Source organism: Brassica oleracea, chromosome C4 (assembly GCF_000695525.1).
Source record: "Brassica oleracea var. oleracea cultivar TO1000 chromosome C4, BOL, whole genome shotgun sequence".
In the NCBI taxonomy this organism is placed as follows: Eukaryota; Viridiplantae; Streptophyta; class Magnoliopsida; order Brassicales; family Brassicaceae; genus Brassica; species Brassica oleracea.
Genome location: NC_027751.1, coordinates 12,995,974 through 13,010,741, shown reverse-complemented (window position 1 = coordinate 13,010,741; position 14,768 = coordinate 12,995,974). Strand labels below are relative to the sequence as shown.

Genomic DNA, 14,768 nt, shown 5'->3' with positions numbered 1-14,768 from the left:
AGATATCACAGGCAGCTCGTGAGGAGAGCCAAGGCGTATCATGGATTCAATGGTATGAGGCTCAGTTCATTCAACTAGCAGTGAAGTCTAAATCTGTTAGTGGAGGTTAGGTTATTGCAGAACAGTTTGATCAGACGGTGGAGAAAAGATATTTGTGTCGATAGTCTTCCTAATCATGTGGTTTTAGGCTGTGTGTCCTGCTTAAGTGTGCAGCAGTACAAAGTGATGCTCAAGTGTAATCTGGTCAAGAACATCAAGGTTAAGTCAAGGACTGTTTCAGAGATATGGAGCATGAGTGACTTAAAGATTTCTCGGTTGATTCAAGGAGAATTATGTGGTAGCAATTTCTGTTAACAACATGAAGAGTGAACAAAGGTTGTGTCGAGAGTCTGTCCAGCAGTGATGGTTGGATGGCGGGTCATGTTTTGAGTAACATCGGTACAAAACGTGTTCAAGGCTAGAGTGTTTTAAACAAGTAGAAAATCAGAGGTTGTTTCAAGTCTGAAGCATATATGGTTCGAAAGTTGTTGCACAGTATTCAAGAAATTTGATTCAAGGCTCAGTGCACATTAGTGGAATCGAAAGGCCAAGGAGGAAATCAACTTGCAGAAGGATGTTCAGGTTTCTGTTCAAGCACTTGAACAGGTTCATGATTTTGACAACAAGATTGTGTTGTTGATAAGTTCACGAGGAGTAACAAGATATGAAGTAACACGACGTCAATGAGAAGTTGAGCTTGACCCTTGGAGTGTAGCAGCTGGGTTCGCAACTCAAGACAATAGATGAAGGTGATGGATATTCAGAATGGCAATTGGATCGTCACATACCTTTCATCAGGCGTGATGTCTATGTTCATTGATGGGGCTAAGTGGATTTAAGTGTTTTAATCTACTTGAGTGGTTGTGGTGTATAAGTTGAAGCTTATGCAGGTTTAAAGAAGATCATGAAGGAACTTCAAGCTTGGCTCAAGGTGGAGCTGAGAGGAGTGAGAAGAGATAAGAGAAAACAAGGAAATGCAGAAGATGAGCAAGCTTGCTCAAGCATCAAGAGGTGTCGGCAAAAAGTAAGGGTTATGGACTTGGACCAAACAGGTGGAGTTTTGTGAGGTTTAGTCAAAGCCCATCAGACATGTTCAATGTTGGGCCGGCTTGCACAAGTTACGCGCATACAACATATGGGCCTAATCGTTCAAGCCCATTAGGGAAAGTGCTAATACAAAGAAGGAGAGATCATGACAGGGATCTCCAAGCTCAAACTGAGCCTCTAGGAGGCAGGAGCTTCCATGGCGTCTCTTGGAGAGAAACAAATAAGCTAGTGATAGATATGTAATCCTAGGCTTAGCTCTTAGCCATGTACTTCTCTTGTATTCTCTTTATACTCTCTAGGGTTTGTATCTTATTTGTGAGTTCTTGAGATTCTATATTTGGTATCAGAGCCACTAGGGATCGATCTTGAAATACAAAGGAAGCGATGGGAGACATAACAACTGTGTCATCGAACCCTAGAGAAGGTGGACCTTCGTCCATAAGCTGCCCTATGCTAAACGCAACTAAGTACACCGTCTGGTCAATTAGGATAAAGGTTCTGCTCAAGGTACACAAAGTATGGGAGGTTATTGAGCATGAATCGGACGATGTAGAGAAGAATAATATGGCGACAGCCTTACTGTTCCAATCTATACCTGAAACACTTATATTGCAAGTAGGAGAATTGGACACAGCAAGGAAAGTTTGGGAAGCCATTAAATCACGGAATATGGGTGCAGATCGAGTTCGGGAAGCTCGACTTCAGACTCTCATGTCTGAAACAGATTGAAGATGAAAGATGGGGATAAAATTGATGACTTTGTTGGGAAGATATCGGAAATCTCGTCCAAATCAACTGCACAAGGAGCAACTATTGAAGAAACCAAGCTAGTCAAGAAATTTCTTTCAAGTCTTCCTCGAAAGAAATATATACATATTGTGGCTTCCTTAGAGCAAGTTCTTGATTTGAACACCACGACTTTTGAGGATATTATTGGACGTTTAAAGACGTATGAGGAACGGGTTGCTGACGAAGAAGAAGAAGAAGCACAAGACAACCAAAAGCTTATGTATGCAAATTCAGAGAATCAGTCTGCCTCCTCAAACCAAAATCGTGACTATCATGGCTATTACATAGGACGAGGAAGAGGAGGACGTTACTATAATAGGGGCAGAGGACGAGGACGTTACAACGACAGATATCAGAACGAGTTTGATATGACAAAGATCACTTGCTACCGATGCGACAAAAACGGCCACTAGGCAGCAACGTGTCCTGATCGATTGCTTAAGTTGCAAGAAGCAACTGAAGCTAAAGAGGATGACACTACAGAGGCAGAAGAGTTGATGGTGAATGAGGTCGTATATCTAAACGAGAAGAATGTCAATCCCAAAGAGTACGAGACAAACACAGACAACGTTTGGTACCTAGACAACGGTGCAAGTAACCACATGACAGGAAACCGAAACTATTTTAAATCTTTCGATGAGTCATTCACGGGGAAGGTACGATTTGGAGATGACTCACACATAGATATAAAAGGCAAAGGCTCTATCTTATTCTGTAGCAAGGACGGAGGAAAGAAGATCTTGGCTGACGTCTATTTTATACCGGATCTTAAAAGCAACATAATTAGTCTCGGACAAGCCACTGAAACGGGCTATGATATCAGAATGAAGGATGACTATTTGATGCTACGCGACAGAGATGGAAGACTTATAGCGAGGGCAAAGAGGTCTAGAAATCGTCTATACAAGGTCCTCATTGACGTCGTGGAATCGAGGTGTTTGCAGACTGCAGCTCTATTAAGTGATTCTGCTAAATGGCACGCACGGTTGGGGCATGTAGGAAGAGATTTTATGAGCAGAATGATCAGTAAAGGGATGGTTCTCGGCATACCCAACATCACAATCGAGAAAGATGTATGTTCGTCGTGTTTGCTTGGTAAACAAACAAGGCATTCATTCCCGCAAGGTACTGCTTTTCGTGCTGAAAAATTACTTGAGCTGATTCACGGTGACCTATGTGGACCTATCACACCTCCTACACCTTCAAGGAAAAGATATATATTCGTACTTATCGACGACCATTCTCGATACATGTGGTCGATTCTTCTTAGTAAGAAGGGAGAAGCTTTTGAGAAATTCAAAAGGTTCAAGGCTGTGGTTGAAAAGGAGACATGAGCTACAATCAAAACCTTTAGAACAGACCGAGGTGGTGAATTTGTTTCATCGGAGTTCCAATCTTTTTGCGAGAAGTCAGGGATAAATAGACATTTGACGGCTCCATACTCTCCTCAACAAAACGGAGTGGTAGAGAGACGAAACATAACTCTATTAGGTATGAAGAGGAGCATCTTAAAACATATGGAGTGTCCAAACTATCTATGGGGAGAGGCTGTGAGACATGCTACATATCTTATCAACAGAGTTTCTACTCGCGTACTCATCTCCCAAACTCCATGCGAAGCCTTGAAGAACAAGAAACCCAACGTTGAGCATATACGTGTTTTTGAGTGCATTGGTTTCGCAAAATTAATGTCTCCACATTTTAAGAAGTTAGATGATCGCTCTCAAGCACTTGTGCATCTTGGCACTGAACCAGGGTCAAAAGCCTATCGATTGTATGATCCCACTACACGCAAAATAGTTGTGAACAGAGACGTTATTTTCGATGAGAATAAGATGTGGAATTGGAGCAATACTGAAGCTACTAAGGTTACACCAGGAAGTTTTAGTATTACCTTCGGCGAGTTTGAGAACCAAGGAGTTAGTAAAGATGATAATAGTGTCGAAGGAGGAGAAGATGAAGAAGCCGATAATACAGAGCATCAAACCGTACCTGGTCTTGATGAAGAGGAATATGACATAGAAGCTAGTGATCATGATGAAGATGTGTTAAGGAGATCGACAAGAGAAAGAAAGAAGCCGGGTTATTTGGATGACTATATACTACTAGCCGAAGTTGATGGTGAGAGACTTCTCTTATCTATCAATAATGAGCCATGGGATTTCGATGAGGCAAAAGAAGAAAAGGTATGGAGAGATGCTTGTGAAGATGAAATAGCCTCCATAGTCAAAAACAAGACATGGGATTTGGTTGATCTTCCAGCTGGTGCAAAGGCTATTGGCCTTAAGTGGGTTTTTAAGATTAAACGCAACTCTGATGGGAGCATAAACAAGTACAAAGCGAGGCTTGTAGCAAAGGGTTATATTCAAAGACATGGTGTTGATTTTGATGAAGTTTTCGCATCTGTAGCACGCATTGAGACAGTAAGATTTCTGATCGCTTTAGCACCCTCAAAGGGTTGGGAAATTCATCATTTAGATGTCAAGACTGCGTTTCTCCACGGTGACTTGAAGGAAGAAGTATATGTCTCTCAACCAGAAGGGTTTATGGTTAGTGGAAAGGAGAACAAGGTGTATAAGTTGAAGAAAGCTCTTTATGGTCTACGACAAGCTCCAAGGGCATGGAATGAGAAGTTAAACAAAGTTCTTTCAAGCTTGAACTTTGTTAAATGTTCTAAGGAGCCTGCTCTATATCGTAAACAAGAACAGGATGGTCTTCTCCTTGTTGCAGTATATGTCGACGACCTTTTGGTAACAGGGACAAATCGAGAAAGCATACTTGATTTTAAGAGAAACATGGCTACAAAGTTTGAGATGAGTGACTTGGGAAAGTTAACTTATTATCTTGGTGTTGAAGTGTTCCAACATAAGGAATGTATTACACTAAGGCAAGAGAGATATGCTATGAAGATTTTAGAAGAAACCGGGATGAAAGACTGTAATGTGATTCATGTTCCTATGGATCCTAGCTTGAGGCTTTCAAAAGCAGAAGACGAGAGAAGTGTTGATGAGAAAGAATACAGGAGAAACATAGGGTGTCTCAGATACTTATTTCATACTAGACCAGACCTCTCCTACAGCGTCGGAGTGCTTAGCAGGTATATGCAATCTCCTAAGCAGTCACATGAAGCAGCATTGAAGGCTATCCTGCGGTATCTACAAGGAACGACTTCGTTCGGGTTGAGTTTGTTACGATCAGGTGAAACAAAAATAGAGGGATACAGTGATAGTAGTCATAATGTGGACGAGGATGATGGAAGAAGCACGGCTGGGTATATCTTCTACTGTGGCGACTGTCCTATCAGCTGGAGTTCTCAGAAACAAGAAACATTCGCATTATCTTCATGTGAGGCTGAGTTCATGGCAGGAACAGAGGCAGCAAAACAGGCTATTTGGCTTCAAGAATTATTGGGAGAGATAACTGGAAGAGAGTGTGAGAAGGTGTCGATCAATATAGATAACAAATATGCCATAGCCTTGACGAAAAATCTGGTGTTTCATGGCCGTAGCAAACATATTCATCGACGGTTTCATTTCATTCGTGAATGCGTAGATAACGAGATGATTAAAGTACATCATGTTCCTGGGATCAAGCAAAGAGCTGACATCTTAACTAAAGCTTTGGGAAGGATTAAATTCAAGGATATGAGAGATCTAATAACAGTCCAAGATGTGAAGACAAATGACTTCAAGCTTAAAGGGGAGATTGTTGGAGTAAGCTCGAAGTTAACTTGAGAAGCAAGTAATCTAATTCTATTGAGTTATAGAATAGGAAATTATCTATTTTGTTATACCTAATGAGTTTAGGAAATTTGATTTATATATAAGGAGATGCAAGGATGTTGCATAACTTATGAGTTTTGAGATTGAGTTTGAGAGCTTGAGGTTTTGAGTAAGTTTCCTCAAGAGATTAATAAGAGTGATTCTTATTTGTGAGTTCTTGAGATTCTATATTGTATACCCAGGACAGAGAGAGTAATGATCTTGTAAACCACATCAGAGGTGTTTTCCGATACTTCATAGTGGATGTTGTGGATCCTGGATCCACTCCAGATGTAGCGCGCTGCGGCCGTGAACTGGGTGAAAAATTCTTGAGTCATGAATAAAAATGAATCGTATGAGTAGTGAAAGAGACATGACTATTATGAACTTGTATTTCACAACAAGTGGGTATCATAATCCCACATTCACCAAACAAAACAAAAGGAATTTCCATGTCTGCTGAGCCATGACGATACAAAAAGCAAACCGGGATCCAACAGAGGTCTATGGTTCCATCATATATATTTCATCTCCTATATCCACCATTATGCGCAAAAAGGAGATTGCAACGAGTCACATCTTTAGAAGCCTATGGAATATCCATGATATAGAGTAATTTTACTTTCCGACATTTAGAGACCAAAATGAAGCTGTCAATAAATATTTGTTTCCACAACATGTAGCTCAAATGGACCTTGCCAAAAACAGATTCTATATCAGCTTTAGTATAAATACCTCGTTTCAAGAAGTAATACTCCTCAGTCCAAGCCATCTTCTGATTTAGGATATTAAACCACCTTGCCCCTATATTCGTGTCAAGGCCATTTATCATATTAGATCACTGTGGAAGATGAGACATTAAGGGGTCTATTCAATATAGATTTTGAAGTCATTTGATTTTGAATAAGTTTTTAATGATTTTATATGAATTAGAGAGTTTAACATGATTTTGTTAAACTATTCTAGAATCTCACCTAAAATCATAATATTTAGATTTTCTATTTTAAACTGAAAAACTTCATCCAAACGCTATAAAATCACTTCGAAACTTTTAAAATTTACAGCTTCAAATATTTTTAGTAACATTGGATTTCACAATACTTTATAAAATGTCAATCAAGTTCAATGACAGTAGATTTTGAATGAATTTTTTAAATTCATGTTTTAATAATAATGAATTTGTTATTTTAATACAAATAATCTCAAACTCTCAGCTGAATACATGCCAAATATTTGAAACTATTAACTATAAAAATTATAGATTTTAGTTTGTGGAACTCTTAATTGCCGTATGTTAAATTGTACTCTCTATATATATCCCTTAACATAATATGTTTATAAAGATTATATATAAATATCCCAATTTTATATGAAAAATAATAATATTAATATTTTTGTAATATTTCTGTTTTGCAGCATTTGTAATTAGTTCAATTGTTTTATAAAATATTAACCTGTGATTTAATATATATAGTTTTAGAAAAATTAATAGATATTTACAAACTTGTGATTTAGCCAGAAATATTTATAGGTATATATATATCAACGTTTTAAATCTGATATAGGCGGTGCCTAGATGGTAAATAAGTCTTAAACGAAACAAAAAATTTAGATCAGTTTAGACGGTGACATTAAAAAAAAAATATTAAAAGATTTTGCGTTTTCAGTTATAAAATTTTATATTTATAGCTATGTTCGTTTGTATATCGTTGCAACTTGTAAATATGGCCAAATGTTGTTTGTTTTATTGTTGTAAATTTATGTGAATATCTCGTATTTCAATTGCTATTTTCTCATCGACTTGAAATTGTATCTTGCGAACAAATAATAGTCTCAGTCTGCTATTATTGGTGAGTCGCATGTCGGAGATGGCTCTGGATTGAAACAGAGAAAGAGTACGTATGTTGTGTTTTCGCATTCCGGTAGTTTATGTAGAACTTTTGCATCATTTTAGACATATTTATCTGAATATAGTATCATTTTACTTAATTTAACTGAATCCCTCAAACAAAATTTTATTTGATATATGAAGAAAACATTGGTCTCTGTGAAGGTGCATGCATGATTAAATGGCTTAGGTCCTTGAGAAATGCACTACGACTGGCTGTATACGACCTATTACTCTATTCTATAATTAGACTATATGTTTCTTATTAACATGCATTTCTTCGCACGCACGAGTATGGTGTAACAAGACCATGAATAAATTATTAACCGTGTAACTAGTTGCATTTACTAATCATGTTATTAGTTGTATTTACTAACCATGTAATAAGTGGTATTTACAATTTTAATTTTGGTTGTGTAACAATACATTAACCACAATAAACAAATATATTTAAACATATGCAATAGCGCGTTAGAAACTTTGATATGATTTTGTATCTAATATCCGCAAATATTAGATACAATAGTGTAAAAACATTGAATTCTTAATCAATCATGCACTAAACCAGAAAAACTTCTAAGAATATAGAGTTTTGATGGAAGAACTATATAGTTTTATTTTTGTTGTTTCAACGTATTGAGCAGTTTCTATATATTCCCTATTTGAAACGGGGAGAGAACTAGTCAAAGCGGTTATGAATGTGAAGAGGCAAACCCTGAGCTGTATGCATTTGGGTAATGCCCGGAATTAAGAAAACATTAATGTAATTATTAAAAGCTTGTTGGGCTCTGTCTAATCAAGACATCAAATAGTAATAGTACTATATAACTAGTTTATGTAATTGCGTCATGTGATTACTCTGGAACTCTGTTAGGGATATAAATAGATTCTGCTACACGGCTGCATTAATTTAATTGATCAATTGATCCCCTTAACATAAAAGTCTAAACCACATTAAAAATCTAATAAAGTAGTTAAAATCAATACCTGGGAATGCTCGTTGCCAAACTTATATGTTAGTCAACGCCTTCATTAAATGTTAAATGTAACATAATGTAAGTAATATAATATGCTCATAACTAATTAATTAGTCGAAACTCGTATATATTAAATCTCAAGCTACCGCTATATATTGATTTGCTATTTCTTCTCTACTTCAATTGTATGTTTTGAAGTTACACGGTTTGGACATAAAAAGAAAAAATGTATCCAAGAAGCAAACGTTTCCTTATATCTAGCGTACGTGAAAGGAAAATATTATCTTCAAAAATTGTACTCTAGAACATTCAACTAAAACTACTTTTTAGCTGGTGTTTGTATATTTCATGTAGCAGCAAAACCGTAACACTAATAAATAATTATATACTGTATATATATATGTATTTTAATATGATTAGCATAGTTCAAAAAAAAAGATTAGCCACTATCTTATATGATGTTTTTCATTTATATATTTTAGAACAGAACGCCAGAAATATATATTTTTATAATAAATCCAAAGATCATTAGCGTGGAGTTTCCCTGGTTATGATTTTCTGTAAAAGTCACATTTAAAACGTAGGTTTACAAATTATAAAAAGTGACACACCTTGTAGGTTTTTAGCGTGTGCATGAGAGTTTTTCTCATAGATAAAATTTCATTTTTGCTTAACATTTTTATTTTTAATAGTAAAAGGAATAATGTAATAACATCAATAAGTTGAGCTTTGCACGTCACTTTTGCATTACGTACACAAAATATCTAAATAATCTAAATGCATTAAGTAAAAAAGGTGAAATCACATCAAATGCATATCTAAATATATTATCTTAAGCTTTTCCATATGAACTTACAGTGCAAAGTCGTGTACGTGTCTTGTACGCAAGACCATGAAAGCAAAACTGAATGTAAAGTTATGTAATTATTAATCTACATGAAAAACAAATAAACAAAACATTCACGCCCTATCCTCAGCATGGACCAACATTCAAGCGTCTAGCTTATAAGGGGTAAAACAATAGCATTCAAGAAAGCAGAATCAAGAACACAATTCTGATTTAATCGAAGTAATGAACATTGTTATCACTGGACAGAGAATTACTGTATCCAGCCGTCGAAGACGGAGGATGATTATATATAGAATTGGTAGCAGATGAATTAGAAGACGAAGAAGACACCACCATCGACGGAGACGGTAAAGAAGCCGGTGGCGTAGGCGGTGGAGCTGGCTGAGAAGAGAACAGCCTTGGTGGTCGTGGAGGAGGAGGCGGTGGCGGTGGAGGTGGGAGCAGAATGGACGCAGCGAGAGAAGCATGATCAGACACTGATGTTGTAGTATTGTTGAAGTTGTTGTTGTTGTTGTTTTGTAAGGACGTGATTGTGGCGGCTTCTCGGTATTTGTGGCGGAGAATTTCTGTACGAACGGTGGTGAGTTCCGATTGGAGAGATTGAATGTGGTGCTGAAGAGCGGAGATTGCGCCCATGCAACCGTATATTGGATCTCTCAGTCTTAAGTTGGCTTCGTAGACTAAACTGTTTGCTGCGTCTCCTCTCTGACTTTCTCCAACTTCCTGCAAATATAATTTATATACAAGTTCACAATTTAACAAGAAGTGAATGTTATTTCTATGCAAAATGGCAATTGTATGTATTAGATAGTTATTTAACTAATAAGGATATTTTCACACATATATTTTTTGGGCAATTATCATTTTCAAATTTTTGTCACAGTATATTCTAAAGAGAAAAATGACTAAAATATTTCATTTAATAGGTAAAAAAACCCTAATATCCTAGATATATAAATACAAAAAAAAATAATAATATTTTTTATATAGTTTTAGATTATATGTTTTCAAATTCAAACTTTTTTATAATTTTTTCTTTATTTGAATTTTTTTTATTTCTCAAATTCTCTTTTTGTAATTCGAAATACTTTTTGAAACTATTTTTCAAATTTTTATTTTCAAATTTTTAATATTTATTTTTATTTTATAAAATTTTAAACCCCAATCACAGATTTCAACTCTTTAACTTTAAACTCTAAGGTTTGGATTAGTTAACCCTACGAGTATAAGTGTATATTTACCTATTTAGTGAAACATTTTGGTCATTTTGATTCTTAGAGTCTATATCTGTGACAAAAAAAAATTTAGTGTTATCCTAAGATATTTCTCTACATTTTTAGTTCCACAGTCATTTTGCAACAAAATGTTTCATTTGCTCCGTTTACAAACTACATAGAACCCAAATGCGCACTAGATCCGGTATAGAGGAAATTGACAATATATGATATTTCGTATAATTATGCAAAATGAAAAGTTCATAGTTAATAGAAACAAGTTCTTTTTATAATTTCGATAATTGGCTAAAAAAAGAACCAAAATATGTAACTTAGTGGCTTGTACTAATGTTGCCGTGATGTCAAAACCTAGATTTAAATCTAGTGATGTGCATGCTTGAGTTATAATCTATTAATAATAATATATCCCTTAATCTAAATATGTGCCTGGACTATTAGAAATTTATCAAAATGGGAAAACATTGTTTAGTTTGGAGTGAGTCAAACAAAAACTGTGGTAGATCCATTCAACTATATCCCATTAAGCAGATACGATATCTATATAAACTTAAATTTAAAATTCTTTCAAAAAATGATATCTATACAAACCAAAAAGAAAGAAAAATGTGATATGGATCTAAAGGGTAAGTAATAAAAGAACTAGATTATTAGTATTTTTGAAGAGAAGATTAAATGTATTTGTCTTATATTATAAAGTTGTTCAATGATTCATTGATCATTTTGTAAAAATATGTGTATAAGTAATCAACTAACTTAAAAAAAAAAAAAAAAAAAAAAAAAAAAAAAAAAAAGTAATCAACTAACTACCAAAAGATTTTACCCAAAAAAAAAACAAATTACCAAAAGCATTTTGGAGACGTTACTGGCGCCGAAGACTTTATGAACGGCGGCGAACTTGTGAGGTTCGTGAGGCGAGAAGTATGGCGAGAAAGGACACTCCTCCGCGCAACGACGGCGGAGGAGCTTACAAGCGGCGCATGGAGTCACGGTGTTCAACGTTGTCCCTGGAGGCACCGCGACATGTCTCCTGATTCCCATCACAGCATGATCCGTCGTCTTTTCGAAGGTTGGATCTTTCTTTACCTTCTTCACGATCTCGTGGTACTCGCTAAATCTTTCTCTGCCGTTTTCCAATCAGTCCAACACCAAAAAGTTGTCCAAAGGGTTATTATCGAAACTTCACCAAGATTATATATATTGTGATTTAATTACCTGTCTCTTGACATCCAAGGATGTTAGTTATCAAGCTTGTTCCTGAGAGCATCAATGAAAGAGGAGACGTGAAAAAGAAGAGAAGAAATGGAGGAAATAGAGCTTCTTGATAAAAAGGTGAGTCATTATGGTGGATTATATTAATAGTCTTTCTTTAATTTAAAATTTATAACTATAGAATTATAGACATATATCATCTCGGCGATTAAAAAACTTTAATGGTCTTACTCTTGTACGCTAAGATATTACTTTATTAAATTTTGAGTATGCTCGAGATTTGCAAAAGATTATTATTTATTATCCATCATATGTATGAACAAATACTGGAAGATATACGGCCGAAGACCTTAACAAAGAAACTTAATTTTATTCCTATTCTGATTATAAGATATTTAATCCATTTCAGTTCCAATAAGTTCAATGCCCAACGATCAAAACAATTCATAATTATTTTTATAAACTTTAGAGTTTGTGGTTTGTTATTAATAAACTTATATATAAAGAAAGTTAGTTGCGGAAAGAAAATAAAAATTAAATGCCGCTTGTATCGATCCTTGCCTTTGGCTCAACTTAATATTGAGCCAAGCACTAGAGTTCTACAATCCGGATGAACCGTACCGATTCAACCAAATCCGAAGCAAACCATAAACCGAACCAGTAGTAAACAATTCACAGACGTGTAAGCCAGCAGTTACTGTATTGAGAAACCAAACCATTCCATAAATTTTCTTTTGTCAAACCTCTTCACGTGCTTTATGCTATATATGTCAAACTGTACAAAGGAAAATCTTATACGATACATATGTACATAAGAAAAGTGGTTACAAAAGAAGAAAGAATTACACAACATATTGAACATGTGGCTGCACGTGGAGGATGTTTCCGTCTAAGAACCCAAATTAAATGCGTTAACCAGTTCATAGATAGATCATAGTTTAAATTATTGACCGTGATTACAAAATTATAGTTCGTATGATTCGTTTTTTTTTCTAAGTCTCACCACGTCTTATTAACATGCATGACTGCACACAAAATATAGTCAAGATCGAGAACATGGGCACACAAGATCTCATCAATTTCACACTCGAAAATCGGAATACTATTATTCCTTTCTGAATGTATATCTATTTGAAAGCTTCACAAAATAGTGGAACTTTGTATCAGATATGTATAACTTCTCAAACGTATTTTGGACCCTTATTAGTAGTCATCTAGACTGAATGAATGCCTACATTGTTTCCAAATCTATGAGTTGCATAATCAAAAATTGGTGTAGAATTGTGGAACCAACCAACTCCACACCTCCTGTTACTCAGGTTTATAATGAGGTTTGAATTTTCTTTTATTATGTTCGGCCCTAAGATTTAGAGGGCTATAGACGAATTAATAAAGATTTCAACGAATTAATAAAGATTTCAACTAATTTTTTTTAGAGTCCTGAAAATTATGTTTTGGAGGTCTAAGTATATGTAATTTTCTTCAAATATTTGGAGGGCCTACGGCCAATGTTTGCTTGGCTCAGGACGGGAATATTATCTTACAACTCTATGAAATTAAGAGACCTTGTCAAGTCTGTAAACTCAGAAACTCTTGGCCTCTTCAAAGTCTCATAGACGATCCACCTCTGCAGCTCGGAGGGAGTCATCATATCAATCACTTCAACTTCAGTGGTGATGTAATAGAGTATACTGGATGATTTTCCAGTGCTCATGCACGGTATAAATATTTGTAAAGTAAATATACTATAATAATTGATTGCTATTTAATTTTAGTTTTAAATTAATTTATAATATTTATGCATCATTTATATTAATAATATTATATTACTTTAATTATATATAAAATTTTATATATGTTATATCTAATCAATTTTGTTGTTTTTACAGTCGATTTAGTTATCATTTGGGTAAATTGAATTACATCTTTGAATTCAGCTGTAATACTTTTTATTCTATATATTAAAATTTGATTAATTTATTATTTGCATTTAGGTGGTTGTTGTTTAGGTATGTAAATATATTTTATGAAGATTATGTATAACTTAAGATATATTGTGCTTAGAATGAAATTAGAAAATAAACTAAAGTGTCAGATTCAAATTACATAAATTAATATAACGATAATTTCTGAAGTCTAATGCATATATATAAATTTTATGAAAGAACTAAATCGTAACAGTTGTTTAATATTTTATTTTTATTTTTAATATATTTTAAATTTTCCTATGATATATATTTATAAAATAAATTAATATTCTTATGGTAGTTAAATCTATGATTTTAAAATGAAATATAATTATTTTTATTATAATTAAGTCAAATCAAATCAATTTTATTTATCGTTTAAATGTGCATGTATTTTCATAATATTTATCAAATTATATGTTGATATTTTTCAAAAAATAAAATAAAATAAATAAAGCGATGATCAATAGGAAGTTACATGCATAAGTAGCTGATACATTTTTGGAAGCTCATGAACACATATCAATATTTATAATAATTAAAATATTTTATTAATTCTAAATAACTTTATGCCTTTGGTATTTTGATTATGGTTCTCTTAAATTCCACAAACATAAAAACATAAAATTTAAAAGCAAATTTAATATTAAGAAAAAAAATAACTTTGATAATGATAAAATATAATATATCTACCTAATTAAACTATTTTGTAACTATTTGATCAAACGATGTTTATTTAAAAAAAACTTTTACTTTTTTTAATAATTTCTTAAAATAAGAAGTAAACAAAATTGTGATTTTATTTTAAAATATTATTATATAAGTAAAATATAATTTATCGATATTTTTGCTGTAATTGAAAGATATTATAGTCAACATAATATATAAAAATAAATAAAACATTTCAATAGTACTAATTATAAACTATTTTTAGTCAATTAAACATATATAAGTTTATGTTACTTAATTATTTTATGTAATCATCTCAGAAAAATTTGTGAACTTT

The 14,768-nt window shown here is 34.0% G+C and overlaps 1 protein-coding gene across 1 annotated transcript; it reads right to left on the bottom strand.

The window, feature by feature from the left end:
* Window positions 1-9,470: 9,470 nt before the first annotated feature.
* Window positions 9,471-11,931, bottom strand: LOC106340633 (LOB domain-containing protein 13). The gene is made up of 3 exons (XM_013779476.1): window positions 11,799-11,931; window positions 11,427-11,706; window positions 9,471-10,074 (listed from the first exon to the last, which is right to left on the bottom strand). Exons 1-3 carry the CDS (start codon window positions 11,810-11,812, stop codon window positions 9,562-9,564), a joined length of 807 nt encoding a protein of 268 aa, XP_013634930.1. The 5' UTR covers window positions 11,813-11,931; the 3' UTR covers window positions 9,471-9,561.
* Between the last annotated feature and the right edge of the window lie 2,837 nt (window positions 11,932-14,768).